The sequence below is a fragment of the Gossypium raimondii genome, chromosome 11 (genome assembly GCF_025698545.1).
Source record: "Gossypium raimondii isolate GPD5lz chromosome 11, ASM2569854v1, whole genome shotgun sequence".
NCBI lineage: Eukaryota > Viridiplantae > Streptophyta > Magnoliopsida > Malvales > Malvaceae > Gossypium > Gossypium raimondii.
In genome coordinates, this window is record NC_068575.1 from 1501892 (window position 1) to 1527751 (window position 25860).

The 25860-nt window shown below is 29.2% G+C and overlaps 4 protein-coding genes across 5 annotated transcripts; 3 read left to right on the top strand and 1 right to left on the bottom strand.

Annotated features, from left to right (window-relative positions):
* Positions 1-254: 254 nt before the first annotated feature.
* LOC105761670 (transcription factor MYB92) lies at positions 255-3115 on the bottom strand. Its single transcript, XM_052624553.1, has 4 exons — positions 3088-3115; positions 2246-2480; positions 336-896; positions 255-258 (listed from the first exon to the last, which is right to left on the bottom strand). The coding sequence occupies exons 1-4, from the start codon at positions 3113-3115 to the stop codon at positions 255-257; spliced, it is 828 nt and encodes a 275-aa protein (XP_052480513.1).
* Positions 3116-15456: 12341 nt separating this feature from the next.
* LOC105761669 (uncharacterized) lies at positions 15457-18073 on the top strand. 2 transcript variants are annotated; one of them, XM_052622974.1, is made up of 3 exons: positions 15457-15799; positions 16088-16206; positions 17141-18073. In XM_052622974.1, exon 3 carries the CDS (start codon positions 17192-17194, stop codon positions 17531-17533), a length of 342 nt encoding a protein of 113 aa, XP_052478934.1. In that variant the 5' UTR covers positions 15457-15799; positions 16088-16206; positions 17141-17191; the 3' UTR covers positions 17534-18073. The 2 variants fall into 2 exon arrangements, with proteins under 2 accessions (XP_052478934.1, XP_012434996.1); XM_012579542.2 differs by lacking the exon at positions 16088-16206 and having other exon boundaries at positions 15458-15799.
* A 2307-nt stretch (positions 18074-20380) lies between these two features.
* LOC105761667 (squamosa promoter-binding-like protein 14) lies at positions 20381-23201 on the top strand. Its single transcript, XM_012579540.2, has 3 exons — positions 20381-20866; positions 22100-22239; positions 22330-23201. The coding sequence occupies exons 1-3, from the start codon at positions 20502-20504 to the stop codon at positions 22866-22868; spliced, it is 1044 nt and encodes a 347-aa protein (XP_012434994.1). The 5' UTR covers positions 20381-20501; the 3' UTR covers positions 22869-23201.
* Positions 23202-23614: 413 nt separating this feature from the next.
* Positions 23615-25614, top strand: LOC105761668 (60S ribosomal protein L6-1). The gene is made up of 4 exons (XM_012579541.2): positions 23615-23936; positions 24021-24127; positions 25036-25217; positions 25308-25614. Exons 1-4 carry the CDS (start codon positions 23680-23682, stop codon positions 25461-25463), a joined length of 702 nt encoding a protein of 233 aa, XP_012434995.1. The 5' UTR covers positions 23615-23679; the 3' UTR covers positions 25464-25614.
* Positions 25615-25860: the final 246 nt, after the last annotated feature.

A 25860-nucleotide genomic window follows, 5' to 3' on the forward strand; every position in this document is an offset into this window, starting at 1 on the left:
TGTCATGCTTAAATCTGACCCAGCATATGCTATAAATCAAAGGTTTGAACCCTACCAGGCGCACGACGATTTTTGGCTTATAGTAAAATTTTAGACTCATATTTCTAGTCAAACCGGGCTTAGATAAGCATGAAGTGTATTAATATTATACTTAAGCCCGATCTAGCCTTGTACCATACCTCCCCCATAATGACCTATATACTATAAGTCAAGGGTTGAAACCCTACTAAACTCATAACGATACTTCCAAATCTTCACCTGAAAGAAACAGTAAGCGGTGTGCATTAAAGCCAAAAAAGAACAACGACAACAAAAAAAAGGTTGTATATACATACTCTATAATATCCCTCCAATAAGGTTCACTTGCTTCACCACCATCCATAAAATCATCCCATTCTTGCAAGGTAGTTGAAGAAGGGTTAGTGATGTTGTTGGTTTCATGGTGATCATCTACAATAGTCGGTCTAGGAGCCATCGGAGGAATAGGCTGAGGAGTAGTATCCAAATTTGGAACATTAACAGGCAGTGATGACGAAGAAGAACCAAATTGATATTCATTGCTAGTGGAACAAGCTTTTGTTGGGTCTTGAGAAGCCATTGTTGTAGGGGTACTAGCTAGAGCTTGAAGCATGTTATGAGACAAATGGAGTGATTTAGCAAGTGTTGCAACAGCATCTGATTGTAACATAAGGGCATTGACGATGTCTAATGGATTGTTAATGAGGTTACTAAAGCTAGCAGCAGCAAGCAACTGGTGTAACCTGGGATCAGTTAATGGTTCGTGAGTTATTGGATCGATCCCCATTTGTATAAGCTTCCTCTTCAAACGTGAGTTCCATAGATTTTTAACCTCGTTATCTGTTCTTCCAGGGAGATGTCTTGCTATTGCAGACCACCTTTAAATGTTAAAAAAAAAATCATATAAATAACATATTTAAAATATGAATATCGTATTAATGTAACTTTGCGTCAGACGTAACATCAACTCAAATATACGCATCAACAATTTGAATATGATGTAATAACTATAAATGTGTTTATGTTTTAAATATATTTCACATTAGATTTAGAATAATATTTAAGGTCTAAATTGATGGATAGCTGTAAGTAGATGTAATAATGAATTGGGTCGGGTCAAGCCTCAATAGAATTTTAGGTCCGTTTTCTAGGTTCGGCTCGCTCATATTAAAATTTTTTTATATTTTTATTTTTATATAAAAATAAATTTAAAAATTATAATATATCAAATCCATTAAAATAAATGATTCCCAACAATTGAAAATAAATCAGAAAAATTATTTATACTTAAATAACACCGACATAGATGCAACTTAGAAAGCAAATACTTTTAAAATAGTACCAAAATTAACAATAAAACCAGAGTTATATAATATCCAAACAATAACAACAAAATAGTTACAATATAATAGCGAAACGACATCAAAACAGTGACAAAACAACAACAAAAAATAACAGTTTTTTTTTTACAAATTTGGGTCGGGTCGAGCCTGGGCCAAAGAAAACTTACCCAAAACTCGACCCATTTAAAAAACGAGTCTACTCTCCCACTTTTCAGGTGAGCGTTCGGGTTGGACTGAGTGACCTGGCCTATTATTAGGTGTAAGGATCTAAATATACAATTAGGGGTGACTTAGGCAAGAGCCCCAAAATGGAATATTGTCTGTTTAGTTCCCTCATAAACAATGAAAAAACATTAGTCCTTTAATAAATGATAAATTTATATTTTGACTTCTCAAAATTTATAATTAAAATTTGACCCTAAAAGAATTTCTAGATTTACCCTGGATACAATACTAATATTTTAAGGACTAAATTAAAATATTTTGAAGTTTAGAGATCAATTTAAAATGTAGAGATAATTTAAGAATGTTTAGTGCAATTAACCATATTATACACGCATGCAGGGATAATGGATAGATAAGTATAAAAGGTGTGAAGGTTATATTATGTAATTAGTTCTTATACTATGTGTGGTTTCTAAATTTAATCCTTAAATTCTAATTTGATCATTTTTAGTCCTTGTACTTTTCTAATTTTAAAATTTCAATCCTTACCCAAATTGTAGCCATTAAATTACTGAATTCAACAACTACCATTTGAGGAAGAACTATATATTCAAAGACTAAACCAAATTGGAGCTTAGGGACTAAACTCACAACTCACATAAAATACGAGACTAATAATAAAATTTGACCCAAAAAGGTAATAAGTAAAGAGAGGTTACTTGTTGCCCATAAGTGCATGAAGATCAATGATGAGTTGCTCTTCTTCACTAGAAAAATTGCCTCTCTTAATATTAGGTCTCAAATAATTAGTCCATCGAAGCCTGCAACTTTTTCCACACCTGTTTAAACCAGCTAAAGCTGGTACTGATTTCCATTTGCTATGACCATGTTTCTGAATGTAATCTACAAGAATCCTGTCTTCCTCAGGTGTCCATGGCCCTTTTTTCAGGCCATTTTTATCGTTGCCCTTCATCCCTGCAAAACACAAAAAGCTATCATATGATATGATCATCACAAAAAATGTTGCTCATTTACATTGGTTGAAAGCTCTTCAAACCTTTGAATTGGATTATGGGAGAAGAGAATAATGATGGGATGTAGTTCAAGTGTTGGAATTGTGAGAAAGTGGGGGGCTTCTTTATATAGTGGATGTGTGTGTATGTTCTTTTAGTGTTTATAGTTAATATGGTTATAATATTTATAGGCATTTGACATTTCTTCCATGAGGAGATTTTAGTTTTATTTCTATGTGATGTGGTCCTAAGAATGTGATTAATAAGAATATATTATTAAAAACTATCTATAGTCCCTTCTCAACCTATATAAATAGTAAGACAATCTGCTTTAACGAACTCGAATTCACATCCTCCTGCATTAGCAACAATGCCTATGCTAATTGAGCTAAGACTCAATCCGCAATCTTACGGTAATTTTTAAAATTATCTCAATAATTCGGTAGTATTCGAAATGAATTTAAAAATAAATAATTTTTATGATTTTGTAGTGAAAAAAATATGTTATAAATATAAGGGAAATGTATAAATAATCTGTGATAGATTTTATCTTTTTACGGAAATGTTACTTTCCATCATAATAAATCCTTTATATTCACGTACTAACAAATGTTGAATACAATGATAAGTTAAATTACACTTTCTAAGTTCCAAAATGATATTATTTAGAGAAATTTCAAGAAAAAAAAATTAACGTAAAACGTAAACCAGAGTTTCATGGTAGCAAGTAAGGTATATGATGGACTTGCTAATCACTAGATTGCATGACATGATTGAAGTAGACATTAAAAAAAGTTGTAGCAAAGTTCAGTTTTATATGGTTCACCAATTTGCTTAAGATTGGATACCACACATTGATTGCATGCAAGTTATTTGACTGATACTAAGAAAATTACACACTACCTTAACTGTTGTTGATTGCATCACTTGTAGCCACTACATTTTGAATAACATTGCATCAAAGTCTATTAGCCTTAAATAAAATTAATTATTAATGAAGCCCAAGATATTTGAGGTTAGATTGAAAATGTTGGAAGAAAGAAAATAAGGAAAATTTACATATCTTATAAAGGTAAAGGGATTTCAAGTAGGAAGTTGGAAAAAATTTTCGAGAGCCAGAATTAAATTGTATAGTTTTATGAGAGTTAAAATATAATTCTACCATTTTAATAACTTATATATTTGAGAGGTCAAAATTTAAAATTCCAATTTAGGGGGTGGAGCTCCTGCCAGCCCTCTACTGTTAATCTTGTTTTCAAGTTTATATAAGGAGCTCGAGTATTTGGTTTAAAATTAGATAAATTCAAGTGTTAAGCATTGTATTTAGATTTTTCAGAAAAAAAAATTGGAGTGTTTGACGGGTATAGTTAAATATTTACTTTGGAGCTTTGGGTCGAGAGAATAGTCTTTGTGTTATAACAATTTTCTCTTTATCTTTCACAATAATCACGATTTTCCTCCAATTTGAGAATTTTTCACGTAAATTCTTATGTGTTTATTTATCTATTTCTTAACATCGACATATCTTCAAAAGTGGGATTTAGTATTAGAGAGGTTGTATAACCCTTACATACTATATTAACCATAAAGTACTTTTAATATGTGAAGTATAGTTTAGGAAATTGAAGGACAAAAGGAGGAGGAGAAGATACAAGAGAAGTATTGCTCATTAAATTGTATCCCTGGTTTTAATAAGGAATCCAACTTCTTTTTTTTAAATTTAAATGTAGTTAAAAGCTTAATCAATAGCCTAAGGTCTTCCACAATTGACACCTGTATATTGTTCTTATGAGAATATGATGAGTGAATTCAATTCCAATCCCTCTACTTTTTAATATTATAAAACGGTTAAATTTCAATTTAATTTCTATATTTCGCTCAAATTTAAGATTTAATCTATTTACTTTAATTTTGATTTTGATGTAATTTACTTTAATTTTTATAACGCCATTAGTCAGTTTAAATACTTTGTTCTAATTAAAATGGTGGTGTGATTCTTTTAAGAATTCTTTATTAAACTCAGCTTCGTTGCAATGTTATTGTTTTTCTTTTTAAATTCAAAAGGCCACGCCAGCAAATTCAACACAATAATTTTAACAGTGTTAACAAATGAACCTAAATTCAAAAAGTAGAGGATTAAATTCTTGAAAATAAAAGTATGGGGATTAATTTTCAAATATACGAAGAGTACAAGAACTTTGAGCAAATTGTAACCTTTAAATTTTTACTCTGATTTAGTCAAGAAACAAATACTTAACCCAACGTGAAGCGTGGGTGGAAACCATACTCGTTATATTTTAAATGTGACTTTTAATATATTTAAATGTTAACTTTTGATGTTCGTGACATTTCTGGGGTTGTAAATGAATCAAACGTTAGCAAACGAGTTTTTGTTCATGTTCATTTGTTTATTTTTAAGTTTGTTTGTGTTCAGTTTATTTGTGCTCGTTAAGAATCTCAAAGTTGCGTTTGTGTTCATTTTAAAATTACGTGTGTACATATTTGTTTTTTATGTTAAATAAACATGTTCATGAACAATAAACATATATCTTAATTTTAGATATAAAATATAAATAGTAATAATTATACCATAAATAAATAAAATAGGCACACAAAAAATAATAATTTCATTAATATATACCAATCGAATAATGAACAAGCTTTAAATAATTTATGAAATGAACATTACACAAGCATAAACAAGCTTTATTCTTATTCAATTTGTTTAATAAACGAGCCTCGAAATATTATTCATGAATGAACATAAATTGAGTTGTTCATAAATTATTAGTCGACCGTTGTATTTATTTACAACCTAAATATTTCAATAATCAAATCATTGTTTTATGTTTTTATAAGGGACTATTTATAGTTCCTCCCCAATTCATAAATAGGAGGATAATGCGCTTCAACGCACTCGGACCCACATCAATATCAATACCAACCGAATTAAGACTCAATCGATTAACAACTAATTACAACTATCTAAGATTAAGCTTTACACATGTCATTAAACCAACTGCAGCAAAGATTACAACAACTATTTCTCTCTTCCATCTTTTTGGACTTCATTTACTTTTTCAACTTCTATAAAGAGTAGAAAAATTCAGTCTAAAAATCAAATTCAAAATTAATTCCATTAAAATTTTAAATATAATATTTTAATAAATAAGTTTTAAAATTTTATTTATGTCCATTTATTTAGCTTAGATAAATAAATATAAATAAATAAAAATTGAACTATTTATCAAATGCTTTATTCGTTTACATTTTAGATATTTTAGATTTATTTTGATTAATTAGTCCAAGCTGAATTAATTATTCATTTCAATGCTTATAACTATTGATTCTACTAAGATTGTTATAACTTAAAACAGAACAATTAGACATACAAAATTATAATCTTTTAGCGGTTTAACAATGGCATAATCATAAATTTAATCCTTAATACTTACGTTTTTATCGATTTGACTCTTATTATTTTTGAGCTAAACTTAACCTTTAAGTACATTTAAAAGAGTAAAATCATTTTTAACAAAAATATTAACAAAATATTAATTTTAACAATATTTGTGTGTTAGCCCACGTGGTAATCCACGTGCATCTTATATTGACAAGGTCATGTCAACAATATTTTAAAATTATAAAATATTAAAATAAAAATTAAAATTGAGATTAATATCAGGTAAATTTAAATTTAAAAAATTATTATCTTATGTATAATTCAATTGACGTCTCTCGAACATTTTAAAAACACTTTTTATCGATACATGCTTCAATTGTTAAGAAAAGAACAAAGGGTAAATTTTGGGTAAATTTTGGATAAATTATATATATAGTCACTCAAATATCATTAAATTTATAATTTAGTTATTCAATTTGAAAAGTTACGATTTGATAATTCGATTATTTGAAATTGATTATTTAAGTCACCCACGATTAACTCAGTAAACTACAACAACGTGGATTATTAAATCATTATTCTTCAAATATATTCGAGATAAACTACATCGTTAATCATCTAATTATCGAGAAATTTCTATTTTGATCGTATAATTAAAAATATATAAAACAATGACTATTAAAGTGATGTTGAAAACACAATAGTTGGTAGAAGCTTAAAGAAAAAAAAACCTTCTAAAAACAAGGTTAGAAGTAGAAGTCCTTAGTCAAAGACCATGATTACCTCTAAGGCTAACTCTATAATTTGGTAAGAAATTTAAACATAATAAACATATTAGAGAACCTTCCACGCTATACTTGGATAAGATAAGGCTTTTGTGATCTTTCGTGGTGCAAAGAGATTTTGGTGCCCATATTTCTCTCATTTTTTTATTATATATTAATAAATATGTTTAAAACATTAGATTATTAAAATAAGTTTTAGTCGCTACTCTTTTATACTTTCCTTTTTCCTATTAATCTCGTTATAGGTTTTGAACCTACGTCCTTCTGCATTAGTAATAATGCTCATGTCAATCTAGATAAGACTCAAAACTACCCATAGTTCGTTTTCAATCCATAAATAAGAGGATAACGAGTTTTAGAGTACTCGAACTCTCGTTCTCCTACATTGACAACAATGCCCATATCAATCAAGCTAAGACTCAATAGACGATTTTTTTTGTTTAATTATATAGTCATTTTACTTACTTAATTATTGATTTTTTAAAGAATATTTTAAGTTTTTATAATTTTTGCATTATTATAATTTCATAAAATAATTTTTAGATGTTTTTAGAATCTTTTTATTTTTAAAAATTTTAAAGTTTTTTCTTGAACATTTTCAATTCTTTTTATATTTTATGCATGTTTATAATCTAAAAAAGAATTAATAATTTCAAAATATCATCAATCTTTTTAAAAGTTTGTCATTGGAAATATAGGCATGGTTTAGAATTTTATGATTTTAATAAATTTTTTTTGCATAGCTACAATTTCAAATATATATTATATTTTAAAAAAATAAGTTTTAATTTTTTTATATTTTATAGAAGTTTCTGATGTTTTAGAAAATATTTTAGATTTTCTTTTCTTTTCAATGTATTACTGTCTTTAGTATGACTTCATAGTTGATATTGATGATGTGACTTCATATTCATAAACTAAAGTGATAATTTCCCCATTGTATAGGTTTGGGATAAAGTTATAAATTTTTCTTAAAGGGCTATCACAAAAGTTATAAAATTTCAAGCGGTAAAATTTAAATTCTTTTTATAAAATACTTAATTTGAATTATTATTTTTGAAGACATTATAATGTAATTTTTCATCAATTAAGAGGTTAAAAAATTAAATTAGATAGTTAATAATTATCAAGAGCAAAAATTGCAATGATCTAAAAGCAAGTGCCGCAATTCTTCTCCTTCCTTTTTTCTCCTATTTTCTTTTAAAATTATTAAATTGGGTAAACCGGTTAAAAGTATTTATTATTTATTGCTGTTATAATAAATAATTATCAGTGAAGAATTATTTTAATATACTAAAATATGATATGATATCTCATTTTTATATAATTCAAATTATTAACTAAAACCCAACATGAAAATATGATATGAAAAATAATATATATAATATCAATATACGAATATGTTAAATTTTATCTAATTAAATTTATTAAAATTTATATTTATATAATACATTGAGTGCTTCATTTAGTTGATATAACGAGTCAATCGGATATTAACTTAAATCCAGTGGCGGAGCTAGAAATTTTGTTTGGGGGGCTGAATTAAATTGTATATTTTTACGATAGTAAAAATGTAATTTCACCATTTTAATAGTCTATATCTTTATAATTTTTAAAAGATTAAATCAAATTTCCATCATTTTATAGGGCTGAAGTAAAATTTTACCATTACTAATTTAAAATTTTATAAATTATAAAGGGCCTAAATATAAAATTTTAAGAGGGGCTGGGCCCTGCCACTCCCCAGCTCCGTCATTACTTAAATCTGTAATAACTTAGATACATTCACCTTACAAAGTAAATTATATTAGTTTGAGGATGTTTTTATCTTTTATATCTTTTATATAAAAAGAACTAAATACACGCATAATTTATTTTTATTTTAATTTTTAAATATAATTTTATTTTTCACTAATAATCTAATAAATATAAAATATCATCAAAAGAAAGGAAATATGTTAGTAGAAAGTGAAATGTTGTAATAATAAATCGTGAATACTTTTTGATATTGGAATAAATAACTATTTATTGGAGAAAGGAAAAGAAAGATCCGTATAAGTCATTAGTGGATGTGAAGTGTTGTAACTAAAGAAAGGGAAATTTGATTAGTGAAAACTATACTTAGGTTTTTATATTTGCTAATATTTTATTATTTAAAATTAATTTAGCAATAATTTTTTTGTATTAAAGAGTATAGTAACTTTAACATGTGAATCTATAAAACGGTAAAATTATTTTTATTTTTATTATTTATATAATCCAAATTATATAAAAAAATTCAAATCCTTTTAAGTTCACATTATACTTCTAATTAATTAGGTGTACTAATAAAGGAGGAAGATAAAAAATAAGTTAGTCACCCATATTTTTAATTAAGGAAGAAAGTGATTATATGAAGTTTCTCTTGTGTTTTGTTAGAAGCATAGGGAATCTAGGGTAACCCTAAAATAGAAAATTATTATTTAAGCCCTTTAAAATTTTTAAAATTTTAAATTAATAAAGGTAAAATTATACTTTGGTTCCCTAAAATTATAAAAATTTAATTTAATCATTAAAATTATAAAGATATAAACTATTAAAATAATAAAATTTCGTTCGCCCTTAAAATTTTTTTATAGCTTTGCTCCTAGTTAGAAGTGATATTGAAGTTAAAATTTTGATTTATTTGATTTTACATAAAGGTTCCAATAACTTGGCTAGATGGAATAGACCAATCATCAATTTCTTCGTTGGCCGGTTTTAAAATAGGGCTCTAGTTCAGAAAAATTGTTATTCAATATAGTTGTTATTTGAGAACAATTAATATTCAAAATAAGTATCGTTGTTTAAAACATTATTTTCAAGAAAAGCGTCACGATAAACCACTTTTGTTTAGAACAACTTCTATGAAAAATAATTATATTAAAAAATTTTGATATTCGAAATTGATCAAAACAATCCGTATTTAGGAACAACTCTTATTTGTTAATTTAAAAAACCAACTAGGGGCAAATTTAAACCTTTGAGCTTTATGAGAAAGCTTTTACATTGGTAACTATAGGGTCATTCAATCTAGAGTCGAGTTATCCACTCAAGCCTAAAAACTTACTTGAAATTTAAGAAGGTTTGATTAAAAATATTAAACTTGAAAATGGTCTTGGATAAAAAAAAATAGGTCCGTTTTAATATGCAAGGCGGACTTAGGCTCAAGCATTAAAGACTTGAGCCTGGCTCGATCTATTTTCTAAGTTTCTAATGTATTATATTATGTTATTTTTTTATATTATGTAATTTACAACGCATAAATACATTTGGTAGGAGTATTATTTTTCACACATTTTATCATATGAGTTAGTATTAAACTAAAGCAATTGATAATATTTAGCCACTCCTACGATTTTTTGTAGCACAGAGAAGGAAAATTTTTCACCTGTGTTAAAGCGGTCTTATTTTTTACAAGAGTTATTACCTATCTATCTAATTTCAATTGTAAATCAGTATTGAACATATTTTTATTTACATCTAACTATTATAATACATGCTTTATAAATAAACTATTTTTCTCGTGTTATTACAATAGTAACCAAATGAGACATAAATATATAATAATATTTAATATTATGATTTAAACATATTAAAAGAAATATTAAGTTGCCTATATATAAAATTTTAATAAATAAAAATATATTAACTTAAAAATAATATAAATGTGATTTTAAAAATAAAAAAATATATGAGTGAGTCTAAAATGAGCTTAAGTTAGTAATTTATAAATACGGGTAAATTTACATAAAATTTTAGACTCATATTTTGAGCCTAACGAGTTTAAGCAAATAAAAAGTATATTAATATTAATTATGCTTAAATCTGATCCAAATCCATTCGATCCGATCCTTAAACTCGAGTTAACAAAAACATCTTTCATTGGCTTATAAAGTGAGTTCTTGAAAATTGAAATGGGTATAGATTTTGTTTCACACTGATTTACTTAAATCCTCATGATTTTATAATCTTCAAAAGTATGTAATATACATACCATTTAAATTAATATTTATGTAAATTATATAATTAGTTATTTAATTTTAGTAAATTTTATTTCAGTCACTAAGATAAAAAAATCTTAAATATAGCACCGTCTTTAGATAGTTTTTTAGTCACCGACTTTAATAAATTTTTATTTTAGTTACTTATTTTTTAGAATTAATTTTATTTTTTAATAAAATGGGAAACACTTGGGATTTAAAAAACATTTTATGTTTTTAATTTCCTTTACTTTTTTCCTTTTAAAATTAATTTTAATTTTCAGTAAAATGGGAAAAACTAATTTTAGAGGAAAATCATTTTAATTTTTAAATTCCTTTATTTTTTCTAATAAAAGAGATAAACTTTTTTTGTAGAGAATTACATGTGCTTTTACAAAGAAAATCCTAAGTTTTCATAGGAAATACTTGGGCTTTTACTGAGAAAATCTGTATTTTTATAGGAATTGCCTAGGTTTTATGAATAGCTCAATCCACTATAAAAAATCTTTTTTTCTTTTCTTTTGAAAAATAAATTTAATTCTAAAAGAATAGAAAATGAGTGACCACAATAATAAATTTATTAAAGTTGGGTGACTAAAATTGACTGTATAATAGCATTGTGTTAGCCCAATTAACAGTGAGTGACCAAAATGAAAATTATTGAAGTTGAGAGACTAAAACAAGAAAACTATCTAATAATAGTGCTATATTTGAAAAAAAATTATTTCTGTGATTAAAATGAAAACTTAATAAAATTTGATGATTAATTATGTATTTACCCATAGTATTTAGATAGCTAAAACTTTTTCTTTTCTTTATCATTACAACTGGAGATATCAAGAGGACGACAGAATTTGAATCCATGTTATTTACATACCAAATAAAACATAAGATTGGAATAAGGTTGATAGCATGACTACTGTTAGTGTTTTTTGGTCACGATAATACTATTTTTTCTTTTTCTTTAATCTCTCTTGTTTTTGAATCTTTTCTTTTGATGATCTTTCTTCAAGTAAATAATAATAATAATAATAATAATAATAATAATACAAAAAATTGAGAATCAAACCAAACTAAATTGAATTATATGATTCAGAAAATCTTGCAAAACCGAACAAAAATCACTCTTAAATTTAGTATAACACTTTAAGTTTGATCTATGCATAGTTATGAAACTCTATTTTGCATGGGAAAGTTGGCTCTAAATAAGAATATGTACACTTCTACTGTTCTACATTTCACCTTTATGAAATGAATGTCATTTGATATTATCAAAAAAAATTTACAAAAGGATTATGATCAAGTATTTTTGGGTCGGAAAGCGACTCACGGAGTAGTAAAAAGAATGAAGGTAAAGTTCGACTATAAAGAGGAAGATATAATAGTTACAAAGGTCATCTTTATTAGTATCATTCTATTATATCCCTCAAGCCTTTGTCTCCTTTGAATCTTTACTGACTTAAGTATTGAAAAGCGTTTCAAATCACAAGTTTCAACTCTAATAATTCTTCGCGTGCTACCAAGTCATTCCTAATCAGTGGTGAAGTCAGAAGGGTTGGCAGGGGCTAGAGGTGCTCATGCGCTGGGTTTGGGCCGGGCCCATAAAAAAATTTCGACTCGGCCCAAAATATGGGCCTAAAATTTTGTCTAGGCTCAACCCGGGAAAAATTCATGAGCCCGGCCCGGCCTGGCCCATTTTTTAATAAACACCAAAAATTTATTTTAAAAAATTTAAAAAAAGTATTTTAAAAATATTTTAAAATTAAAAAATTTTAAAAAATATTTTAAAATAAAAAATTTTAAAAAAAATATTTTAAAAATATTTTAAAAATAAAAAAATAAAAATATTTATTATATTCGGGCCGAGATTGGGCCAAAAAAGTGATGCTCGAGGCCCAGCCTGTTTTCTAAACGGGCCTCGTTGTTTTGCCCAAGCCCATATTTCAGGCCTATATTTTTACCCGAACCCTCCCATATTTCCCGGGCCGCCCGGCCCATGAGCACCTCTAGCAGGGGCCCTAGCCCCTTAAAAAGACTTCTTAATAATTTCTAAAATTTTAAATTAGTAATGATAAAATTACACTTTAGCCCTCAAAACGTTATTTGATTTAATCATTTAAAAATTATAAATGTATAAACTATTAAAATGATAAATTTTAATTTTTACTAATCATAAAAAAGTATAATTTAAATTCGACCCTCTCTTAAAAAAGATATATACAACCTATATATAATTTCACATACTAATTATTTGTAATATATGGAATTTAAAAATTTCATTCATATCATCATATTCTATTTATTTTGTTTAAGTTAAATTATGTATATACATGATATGCTAGTGGAGGGCTTATGGGCAAACCACGTGCAAAAAGAGCACGCATGCATGTTCTTGACCCTTAAAAACAAACCAACTCCAAAGTTTTCCAGATCCTTTTGAATCATTCATTTTCTCTCTTTAATTCACTATAATCTTTCTTCCTCTTCTCCTTCTCTGCAATTCTAATGAATTCAATAGCTTTCCATGCTTTAATTATATTGCACATATTCTTAATATGTTCTTCATTGAGTCTCACCTGCCATGGAGAAATATTGTATCAGATTTCAAGAAAGATGGTATTGTCTTCTTCTTCTTCATTTCCTACTGGTAAAACTCAAAGCAAGTTCATCAATGGTGGCGCCATTGAAGAGCCCAAGAAAGCTGTGGAGCCAAGTTTAAGGGAAGCACCAACTAGTGTTTCGAATCCTACCCAGAACTAGCTTCGTTTTGATCAGTTTGTTCATCATTTCTTTGTTTGGTTTTTTTTAGGATTGGATCTTTGATTTTGGGCATTCTTTTCTCGAGAAATTAATAGTGTTTTCTTTGCTTTAAGAAGGAGATGTAAAGAGCTGTGCATGTAAATGAAGAGTTTGGATTATATAATTCAACAATAATTCATTGAATCATGTTACAGTTTTTTTTTTAAAGTTTTATGACGTCAAATTTCATTAATGTATTTATATTTTGAATTTAATTTCTTTCGATTTTAATATTTAATAAATCAATTTTTTAAAATATCCGAAATCAATTGTACATAGAATATATAAACATTTATCGATTCTATCAATAGTTACATAGAATATATAAACATTCACGATTAAAATTTATATACAATTGATGGAAAACATTAACACATGTCCTTAATTAGTTGCTTACTTTTAAATTGATAGAAATTAAATTGCTCTATTTTTATAGAGGGACTAATTTGTTCAATATTGAAATTGTGAGAAACTGCAAATGTGCTTTTACCAATTTTAATAATCCTAAAAGATTTTATATATATATATATATATATATATATATATATATATATATATTCAGTCCAATACATACTTTTATGTGATACCTACACTCAAATTTAAATTTATATTTGAATATGGATGCAATGATAATCCACGTTGCATTCTTAAGGAGAAATTTCAATTTCAATTTTAAAATGATATTATTATAATCACGAACCTTAAAAAGGTTTTCATGAATCGTAAAAAAATTCTTGGTAACTCATGAATCTATAATTCAAACGATCACCAAGAGTATCTTTGGTTAGGTGGAAAAGTGGAGAATGAAATTTGAGTATCTTTGGTTGAGAAGAAAAATAAGAGGAAATAAAGTATGAGGAATAATCATTTTTTATCATAACGCATAAAAATCAATCATTCCAACTTGGAATGACTGAGAGAAGAGAAAATGAGAAAAAATTACATATTAGTTCAAAATTATTCATTTTTCAAATGTTTTATTTTATTTCATTTCATTTTTCAACTCTATCGAGCAATAGATGAAAAGAATTTTTTTTTTCATTTTTTCTCTTTCCTATCAAGCACATTTACAGAAAAAAAATGATCATTTTCCATAAGGGTGAGTGTTCGATTAAATCGAGTCGAATGAAAAGACTTTGAGTTAATCGAGTTGACGAGTCCTATTTTATTATTCTAAATTGATTTGAAAATTTTTCAAACTGAATTAAGTCGAATCAAGGGAAATTGTTCAAGTTAAATTTAAAAAAAATTAAAATATGTCAAATTAAAATGTTGTTAGAGTATAACTAATTCTATATTAGAGCACATAAATTTGAAACTATATATATTTAAAAAAATTCAAAGCAAAATAAAAAATATTTTATTATGATAAACTTAAATCATTAATTAACTTATTTAGGTCAACAAAATTATTATTTTAGAAAAATTTAAAACTTTAACATTCTTTATATATTTTTTAGATTTTTTCATATTTTATAAAATATAAACAAATATAAATTTTGAAATTTTTATAAATTTTTGAATCTTTGTAATTTTGTTGAGAAAGAGATCGATTTATTCATTTTCAAAATTGACAGGGACCAAAATAATATTTACATTAATTTGTTATTTGAATTGTAAAATTTAACTAGACTCAAACTCGAATTATTTATTCAAGTTGACTAGAATAACTTGATTTATATCAAATTATTCTAATCTATTTTCTAACTTTTATTTTTTTAAATCGAATCGATTTTTATTTACCCTATTGTTGTGTATTATTCAAAAACCAACCCCAAGCTCACAGAATCCCAATCCAACGGATGAAAATACAGTGTGCAAACACTAAAGTTAAGCTGAAATCACCGGACACGTGTAAGTCAAACCCACCCAAACCCACACCCACTGTCAGCTTGAGATAAAATGATCTAATAAAAATGGGTGAACACAAGATTCATAAATTTCTTCTTAAACAGTAAGCAAAGCAAAAAAGCCGCTGATTTTATTTTATTTTTTCTCCAAAAAAATTTCCTAATTGTTCATCTTTTTTAACTTACACCACATGATCTGATCTGGGTTTTCCCCCCTCTGTTTCTCATTCAGATCATAGTTTAAAAAAAAAGAAAAAAAGAGAAGCTTCCGTTTTGTCCTTTAATGGCCTTCACATTTGAAAAAAGAATCCATTGAAAGAAAGAGCAAAAACCCAACTTTTTTTATTGGGGATTTAGTAGCTTCATTGATTTATACAATGGGATTTGTTTCAAAGATGCAGATCATTGATCTATATTTCAAGGTGAGCTTCATCATTTCATTTATGTTGTACTTGCTTTATGTGAAGTTAAAGCTGTGTTTGGTGGTGTAATTATAGTCAATGAAGAATATATATAGCTATTTTGGGTTATAGATTTGAAATCTCTATGGACTTAATTGAAAAAAATCAATAAAGCTTTTGCTTTACTCAATCTTTTGTTAGTTAGTTACTGAAAATTGAAGATTACATGGATTTATTGTTGGGTTAAATACAGTTTGAAATTAGGTTGCTTTACTCTCTTTCTTATGCTTTTGATTATTTTTTTCCCAGAAAATGTAGGGAAATAGAAAGAGGATTCCAAATCCAGGAAATTTTCATTTCTTATTGATTTCAAAAGGGGCAAAATCTGTTGTTGGATGAATCATTTAGGATTTTCTCTTCTGTTTTAGGTGAGTTCTTCAAAGTTTCTTAGAAATGGGAACTTTATATATATGTATATATGCATAGACACATACATACGCATACAGTTTCTTCTGTTATATCTTTTGCAAGATAAGCTAAGAAGAGGTGGATGATTTTGTTTGTAATGATGGAATGATTACATGAATGTTTTTCATTTAGTTTAGGGTTAATCTCTCTAGAAGTACTTGAACTATGGTCCGGATTTTAAGCTGGTCTATATCATATCAACTAGGGCCGAAGCAAGAAATTTTTTTGCGTATATTGTTATGAGAGTTGAAATATAATTTCATCATTGTATTGGCTTATATCTTTATGGTTTTCAAAAGGATTAAATCGAAATTCTAGCATTTTTGGGGGTCAAACTATAATTTTACCATATATTAACTTAGGATTTTATGAATTTTGGTGGTCTAAAGCTGCAATTTTTCATTTTAGGGAGGGCCATGGCCCCTGCCTGCCCCCCTCCCTTCGCCCCTGGTATTGATCAAGTTTTTCCGTTGGCTTAGTCATTAGCTTAAGCGTTAAATGCAGCTCAAATATGACGTGAAATATATTTAAAACACATGTGTATTTACTGTATTGACGAATTGGATTTGATGCCTTTTGTAGCCTTCTTAAATCTTAGGAGCATTGTTCTTTCTAACCCTTTAGATTTCGAGTTGCCGATATAGTAAGTGCACAAGTGTTTATAATTTGATTTAAGGACTTGATTGATATAATACTGATACTTGAAGGACTCAGAAGATTTTTAAGTTCAGAGATCAATTTAGACTCTAAGTGACTGCCTTTCTATTTAATTTTTTTGTAATTCAACTGATAGTTTACTCAAATTTATTGTTGGTATGATATGTATTTCGCGCAATCGTATGAATGTTGATATCTTTTTACTGAATCGATGTTTTTGTTTCTTTATAATTGCAGAAACCTTGTTAATTTGTTTGAAATTGCTTTGGAAAGTGATTAATTTGTACAATGAGAAGGGGTAGAGGAAAAGTAAAGAAGCAGGCTGTTGTTGTTTCGTCTCATGAAGATCCCGAGAGTGGTGACGATGAAATCATCGAGGAACTCAAAGTGGAGAAGACAGAAGAAGATAGTGGCGATGTAAAAGGTTCGGTTCCAATCAAGGAGAAGAAAAATCAAGCTGTCACGGAGAACGGACGGAAACGGAAAAGGTCAATGCAGGCGAAAGAAAATGGGATTACGACAAAGTTAAGCACCGATGATTCGATTAAACCTGTGGGGTATCGACAAAATGGTAGCAGGCGCAAAAACAAACCTCAACGGGCCGCCGAAGCTATTGTTGAGTGCAAATGACGAGGTTTTGAATAACCGTCACCGTGTCTTTTACCTTATTTTTTCGTACTAAAAGTAATGCTTGTTTGCTTGCTCGTGTATGGATTCCGTTTTTTCCATTTTGTCACATTTGATTCGTTTGTGTAGTCTCGGAATTCAACTTCGGGGTTTTTCGATTTGATGATGTTACTAATGTTTTCTATTATACAAAAAACCGAGAACGTGTGTGTTTTGGCACAGTTTTTGTTCCTTTCCATACAATGAGAAAGGGCTTCTACAGTGTGATTTAGGGTTTGGAGGAAGAAAACTGATGGAGTGAAAGCACTCGTATGCGTCGATGACCTTCTTGTGAGTTGCTGATGCCAACATTTTTTTCGAATCGAATTGAGTTAGCGAGGTTGTCTTTCGTAGAAATTGCATATCATCTTTATTATGTATCATACATATGGCTAATTATGTTGGTTCATTTTGCATGTTTCTAGCAATATGGATGGTGAGCTTTATGTATTATTGTTGAAAATTTATGGAATACTTTTGCTTATATTTAATTTTTCTTTTTTAGATTTCGATATTTTAATTGTTATTTATAGTGGATTTTGATCGATTAAACTAATATTATTATTAAAGTAAAGAATTTTTTAGACTTGTTGATGGCCATTTCGTCCAACCTGAAGGTCTACAAAAAAAGTGAGAGTGTTTGGGCAAAAATGTGAGTCGAAAAATAGGTTTGGACAAAAAAATAAAATTCGTTTTTAAAATGGATTGGGCTTTGGGTAATTTTTTTTTTGTTTGGGCTAGGTTTGACCTGGCTTGAATTTGTAGGAAAAAAAATATTGTTATTGTTTTTATTATTTTCATTGTTTTACTGTTATTTCACTATTATATTGTTATTATTTTATTATTATTATTTAGATATTGTATAACTCTTGTTTTATTATTAATTTTGTTACTATTTTAAAAATATTTTCTTTTAAGTTGCTATTAACTTAATGTTATTTAAGTATATATTTTTAAATTTTTTCTATTTTGTTGAAAAATATTTATTTTAATATTTTAGTGTATTTGACGTATTATATTTTTTATAAAAAATTTTAATGTGGGTTGGACTCGGGTTTTAATATTTTTATTCGGGTCGGGTTTAGGCAAAATTTTAAATCCATTTTTCAAGCCGGACCCAAACCTAAAAAACAAACTTAAATTTTTTACTTGAATTGACTCATAGACAAGTCCAAATTCACAAATTAATAATTAAATTTAAACATTTTTATCCTTAGATTAAGTGGACAAATGTTGATTTTAGCTGTTCTTACAAATTAATAATTGAATTTAAGTTGTTTTACTCTATTGGTTAATTTAATAATTTAATTAAGTTCTTTTAACACAAATTTCTCATTTCAAATCTAACCATTATAATTTAAACCATTTGAAATTGAGATTATTTTAAAATTTAATTAATTTTAATTTAAATCATTTTCAATTTTTTTAAATATATAAATATAAATATAATATAATCACAAATATAATGTAAAGTCAAAACTCAAACATGTTGATTACTGAACTTGAGTTTACTCAAAATTTAAAGTTTTAATCTTTACCAACAATGTCAAATCTGGTAAAAGTATCATTAAAACCTTGTCTTGTACTAGAAGTTGGATTGCATTTTATCCTTTCTATTCAAAAATTAGACAAATTAGTCATCGTATATTAGATTAAAGAGTAAATTTATCCTCTCGTTAAAAGTTTCATTCATTTCTATTGTTAGAAACTAGTCACTTTACATCAGAATGAGATAGTAATCGTCGATTATTCTATCAAATATATCAATTTTTAGCGATAAAAATAGAAAAAAATTTTAATAAAATGATCAATTTACTATTTAATTTCAAATAAAGTAAACAACAAACTGATAATATAAATCTTAATTAAAAATTTTACCTGTCAAATCAGCATCATTTCCAAAATCTTTGGTGGGGGAGTTGGGGATTATATTATTTAGATGACAGTTGAAAGCTGAAGTTCTTCACTATACACACCTCTCATTGCTGGCACTTTTAGTGTCAACTCACAAAGCAAATTCATATTCTCTCTCTCCTTTTCCACAAATTTTTAATATTTTCTCTCCCTCTCTCTCTCTCTCTCTCTTTTTTAATCAACCCTTAATTTATTTGTGTAAATTATATTAGTAATGTAGAAATTTTTATCCTCTAATTAAAAAAAAGTTACAAAGTAATCCCTTAATCATTAACATTTTTTTTAATTATTCGACTATAAAAAGTTACAAAATGATCACTTAATTATTTAATATTAGTTTTTTAGTTCCTAACGGGCTTTTAAATTGGTATAATAGTAAATTTAACCCTTAACATTTATATATTTTATCAATTTAGTCTTAATTCTAAAAAATTAACATTTACACATTGTGCAATTTGATTTTTTGTAATTTTATTTTTCTTTGTAACTCTTTACCTAAAAGCTAAAAAACAAATTTAGCACTAAATTTGAATGAAAGTAAACAAAATATGAAAACATCCGAGAATCCAAAATAACAATTTTCATCTTTTCTCATTCTTTTAGAATTAAACATCAATATCACACACACAATAAAAGAAAAGCAAAACTGCAAAAAAAGGAAAAAAAAAGAAAAGGTTGCACAATGTTTAAATTTTGAAAGTTAATTTTTTAGACTTAACACTGAATTGACATAATTTATAAATATTAAAAATTAAAGTTACTATAAAAGTTATCATAGTTAGCCGAGTGGCGATCAGAAAAGATAAAACTAAATAGTTAATGACGATTTTATAATTTTTCGTAGTTAAGTAAACTACTAGTGGAATTTACCCTTATTTCTATTCTCATAGGAAAAAACAAAAGAATCCCCATTTTTGGTTACCTTTTCTGAAATTGGGTAAGAGCGTGTGTTTCTGTTTACAGTTTTGAGATAACATAAAGAAGATAAAACCCATGAAAGAGCACCACTGAGTCACTCATGGAAATGGGTTCGAGTTCTTTGTCTGACTCAGGTGGTTCTTCCATTGATTCACTCAACAACAACGCCTTGAAGTTGGGTCGAAATATCTACTTCAATGATTCCTCCGCCGCTGTCAACGGTGGCCCTGCAACTATGAAGACTCAATCACCACCGACACAACCACCTCTGGGTTGTAAGAAACCTAGGGTCGGTGGGATGATTCACGGTGGTCGACCACCGAGGTGTCAAGTAGAAGGGTGTGAAGTGGATCTGAGTGATGTTAAGGCTTATTATGCAAGGCATAAAGTTTGTGTTACTCATTCAAAATCACCTAAAGCCATTGTTGCTGGTATTGAACAAAGGTTTTGTCAGCAGTGTAGCAGGTTTCACCTTTTTACTTCCCTATTTTTTTAATATTTGTATTGATTTGATTAGTGTTTTGAGTTGCAGTGGATTAAAGTTCTTTTTATTTGTATTTCAATCAAATCGACTTCCAATTTGGAAGAAATTTTTGAAGTGCTTTGTCGAACAATCGCTCAAACTCCCATCAATAGTTGGTATTGTCGTCAGGTTTTGTCTCCCACCTCGACTGAGAGCCTTGAAGGGTTCACGAAGGGGACTATTGTTGGGGTTGAGTCGACTGCCCGAAGAGGGATGTCATTTTGAAGAATTCTCCCAAATTAATCGGAAGTTTACTCGATAGCTCTTTTATTTTCTGCTACTTATTAGTCCTGTTCAAATTCTCTGTTCAATACCTCTAATTACATGGAAGAATTTAAAAAAAAACTTCAGACATACCGTAGTCTTATATATATACACACTAATTCGGGAAAAGTTTTTGAAGTAACGCTTACCAGGCAGATAGTCAAACTCCCACCAATTGTTGGTATTGTCGCCGGTGGGGTTTTGCCTTCCGTCTCGGCTGAGAGCCCTAAAGGGTTCACGGAAGGTACTATTGTTGGAGGGTTTGGCCAGCTGCCTGATAAACAGAACTTCGAAAACTTTTTCCGAAAGTATCGGAAGTTCCCTCAAGAGCTTTTTTATCATGTTTTGAAGCACATACATTTGTTTTATACATATTCGAGACTTATACTTGAATCCGAGTAACATGGATTTTATCGTGATTATTGGTTTATTAGTTCCATGGGAGCTAGTAGTCTTTTACTCTTTGCATTGATACATCGTAGAGATGTTTATTGAAGCTTCTATGAGTGCAAGTTTTGGTTAAATTATTTGGTTTTTAGCATTGATTATAGTTTCCCATTTTGTTCAATGCTTTTTGATATAAAACCCAAGTTTTCGATAGGATCAAGTCCGAGTCAGAGTAACATAAGTGCGTGTCTATTGTTCTAAGGTCTAGAATTTTTTAGAGCTTGTTTATGCATGGGTGTTGGATCGTTAGAGGATCATATCCTCATAATCATTTGAGTATTTATCGAGAACCCTAATTTCAGTTATGGGCTAACCCTACTACTCCCTTTAGGTTTGGTTTCCAATCCTTATACTCATGTCGAATATTATGAGTTCTTGCCGGGTTTGGTTTCCAATGAAAGAAATTCGGAATCTTTTTGTGTGTGTAATAACATTAACATCTTTTGTTCTAATCTCTAATTTAGGTTTCACCAGCTTCCTGAATTCGACAAAGCGAAACGGAGTTGCCGTAGACGGCTAGCTGGTCACAACGAGCGTCGCAGAAAACCATCGCCTGGATCATTATTTCCCTCTCATTACAGCAGGCTATCTTCATCTGTTATCGGTTAGTTCACAGTTTTTGAACTTTTCTGACTTGCAGTTCCGATTACGTGTGTAATTGATATGTTGTCCGGATTCAACAACTATGATGCAGAAAGCAATGGTCGAGGTAGAAGCTTTATCTTGGATTTCACGGCTTATTCAAGGGTTTCCGGAAAAGATGCATGGCCAACAATGAGATCGTTGGACCGCATACCTGGAAATCAAAACACAGCTCCGGAAAAGTCACTTCAACATCATCATCCATGGCCAAAAAACATGGAGAATCCTTCTTCGGGTGATCTTTTCCTTCAAGGTTCACTAGGAGGGACCGGTTTTTCCGGGACCGCAACTTCTCAAGGAGAATGCTTCACGGGAGTTAGTGACTCGAGCTGTGCTCTCTCTCTTCTGTCAAATCAACCATGGGGCTCCAAAAACCGAGCTTCGGCTCTTGGTGTTAACGACATGATGAACACCGAACCAATGCCGCATGACACATTCGTAAACCCGTATTTGCAAACCTCGGAGCCTGCTGATGCTCAACATTTCGGCAGGCTCGAGTTGCCTCAGCAAAACAGCGTGCAACACATGGAACTTGAGCAACACTCCAGATCGTATGACACATCGGCACAGTATATTCACTGGTCACTCTAAGTTCGTCCCGTTTCCCTTTCCCATCTTGTTGTCCTGTTTTCGTGCCAGTTCTTATGTTGTATTCGTACTTTTCCGAGCATCCGATTTTATGTTTTAACTGAATAAACCCGAACTATCCCCTGTATTTGCCATTGCTGTTGCCTGAATCATTAAGTCAGGCAGTACTAGACGATGTTTTGGTATTTATCTATGATCAATGTTATCCCTTGGATTATCGTAAAAAATGTTATTACTTGGACATAAAGGTATCATCGGGTTGGCTCGATTTTAAAGAAAAATGTATAATTATAAATTTAATCATCAATGTTTATATCTTTTGTCTGTTTTATTTTATTTTTTATTTTGGTCATCAATATTTTAAGCAGTGTTAAATTTGGCCATTAATTTTTCAAAAGTGTCGAATTACCTTTTTTAAAGGAAGTGCAGACTAAAATATTATTTTTTTTAACGGTGTTGGCATGATAACCTGTGTAGCAGTCCATGTGTACTTCACTTGACTTAAATGAAAATTTTCGAAAAACTTAGAGATTATTTTGTACTTTTTTGAAGTTGTATAATTAAAACGTAAATTCATTAATAATTATTGAGGTGAGATGCAGTTTTCCCAATTATTAATGGATTTTTTTATTAAAGCCTTCTTAAAATCAATGTCTTCAAAAAACCCAAAATCCTAAAGCCCATTAACACTCAAAACTTGACCTCCCTAAAACCCTAGATTTAGAAATTCCAATATATTAACTCCATTGTTAAATTATCATACGCCATTTAAAAGACCAGAACCAGAGCACTGCGAAAGGGTTTTACATCTAAAATGGCGGCCAAAAGGAAAACCCCAATCAAGACCCGAAACCCAGATCTAATTCGCGGTGTGGGTAAGTACTCAAGGTCTAAAATGTACCACAAGCGTGGCCTTTGGGCAATCAAGGCCAAAAACGGCGGCGTTTTCCCCCGCCACGAACCCAATCCCAAACCCGCCACCGCCGTCGAGAAGCCTCCTAAGTTTTACCCCGCCGACGATGTCAAGAAACCGCTTCTTAATAAGCGCAAGCCCAAGCCCACCAAGCTCAGGTTTTTTTTTATTTAAATGTTATTTTTAAAAAATTTGTAGATCTCCAAAGATATGTTTTTGAATGTTGGGTTTTATTTTTTTAGGGCTAGCATTACTCCAGGAACGGTGTTGATTTTGTTGGCTGGGAGATTTATGGGGAAGAGAGTTGTTTTCTTGAAGCAACTCACCTCTGGGCTCCTTTTGGTTACTGGTATTTTTTTTTTCAGTTTTTTAGCTTTTTTTTTTGGAATTTTTTTACTGCTATCACTTGTTTGATTGTGATATTGTTCTTGGTTTATTGAATTTTGGTTTGGGATTTTTTTTTATGAAATGGAATTAGTGAGTGTTAAGTGTAATTTTAAAGCAATTGCAGTTCATTGTTTAAAAAATTAATTAATTAATGTAATATTTGTGTAATTCAAATGCAAAGTTGCTGTATGGCAATGGTGTTATTACATTTTTCTTGAAGTATGTCGTGTCCGACACTCATTTCCGGCACTTATCTAGACATATTGGTTATCGGATATGACCAAGACCCTTTATATATATGGAGAAACTTAGAAAAGATACTAACATACTTATATTCAATACTAGTGCAACTAACATAGATGTGTATTTTAACCCAAAATCATAACCCGAGCGGCGTACTTGATTATTTTGTGTGCATTATATTTGTTTTCCAACATGGTATCCAAATTTGTCTCTTTTAGCTTAGTGTGGCTAGTTATTTCTTGGCTGGTTTGTGAACTCGGTTCTCATTGTTTTTGTTGAATATCTATCTACACATAATATAGGTTTGCAATATGACCCGGACCTTTATATATATGGAGAGACATAGAAAAGATGAAAACATACTTATATTCAATACTTGCACTACAATGCAACTAACATAGATGTGTATTATAACCTGAAATCATAACCCGAGGAACTGACTTGATGATTTTGTGTGTATTGTATTTGTTTCCCGACATGGGATCCGAATTTGGCTCTCCTAGCGTAGTGTTGCTAGATTATTGCTATTTCTTTGCTGGTTCTTCAACTTGGTTTTTTATGTTGAATATCTATCATTCTTCATTCTAGTCCTTTGTTTTAAATTTGGGGAATTCCCTTTCATTGCAGGACCATTCAAGATTAACGGTGTTCCTCTACGGCGTGTGAACCAATCCTACGTCATTGCCACTTCCACCAAGATCGACATCTCCGGGGTTAACCTAGACAAGTTCGATGACAAGTACTTTGCCAAGGAAGTAGAAAACAAGAAGAAGAAAACCGAGGGAGAGTTTTTCGAAGCTGAGAAAGAGGTCGGTTTCTTGTTTTGCATTTATAATATAGTTTAAGCCGTATTAGTCGGATTTATCTAATTCGATTCCCCTGTTATCCGTCTATTACAGGACAAGAAGAAACTACCCGAAGATAAGAAAGAAGATCAGAAGGCCGTCGATGCCTTTTTAATAAAGTCGATCGAGGGAGTCCCGGAATTGAAAGCCTACCTCGCCGCTAGGTTTTCACTCAAATCCGGCATGAAACCACATGAACTCGTCTTCTAGAGGAAAATTTTGCAGTTAGTTTAAGTGCTTTTACTTTGGTTTTTTTAGACTATCAATGGATTTATTTAAAAAATACTACATGGGAAAAAACAAAACCTAAATTTTGTGATATTATTTTTGGTTGATAATGCAAAAAACCCTAATTTTATTACTTGAATTTGTGTTTTTGTTCATAGTTTGATTGAATCTTTGTCCTGTTTTCGTTGTATTGTTTGAAAGTTACCAATATGCAAAATGTAGAATTGGTATTAAAAAAACTAAATATGCTTTATATTTGGTTTATTTTTAAATATATATTCATAACTAATTTCATTAATTTGTACATAATAAATGCATAACTTTCTTGGAATTTATATAAATCAAATTTTAAATTCTAATCTTCTAATTTATTTTTGGG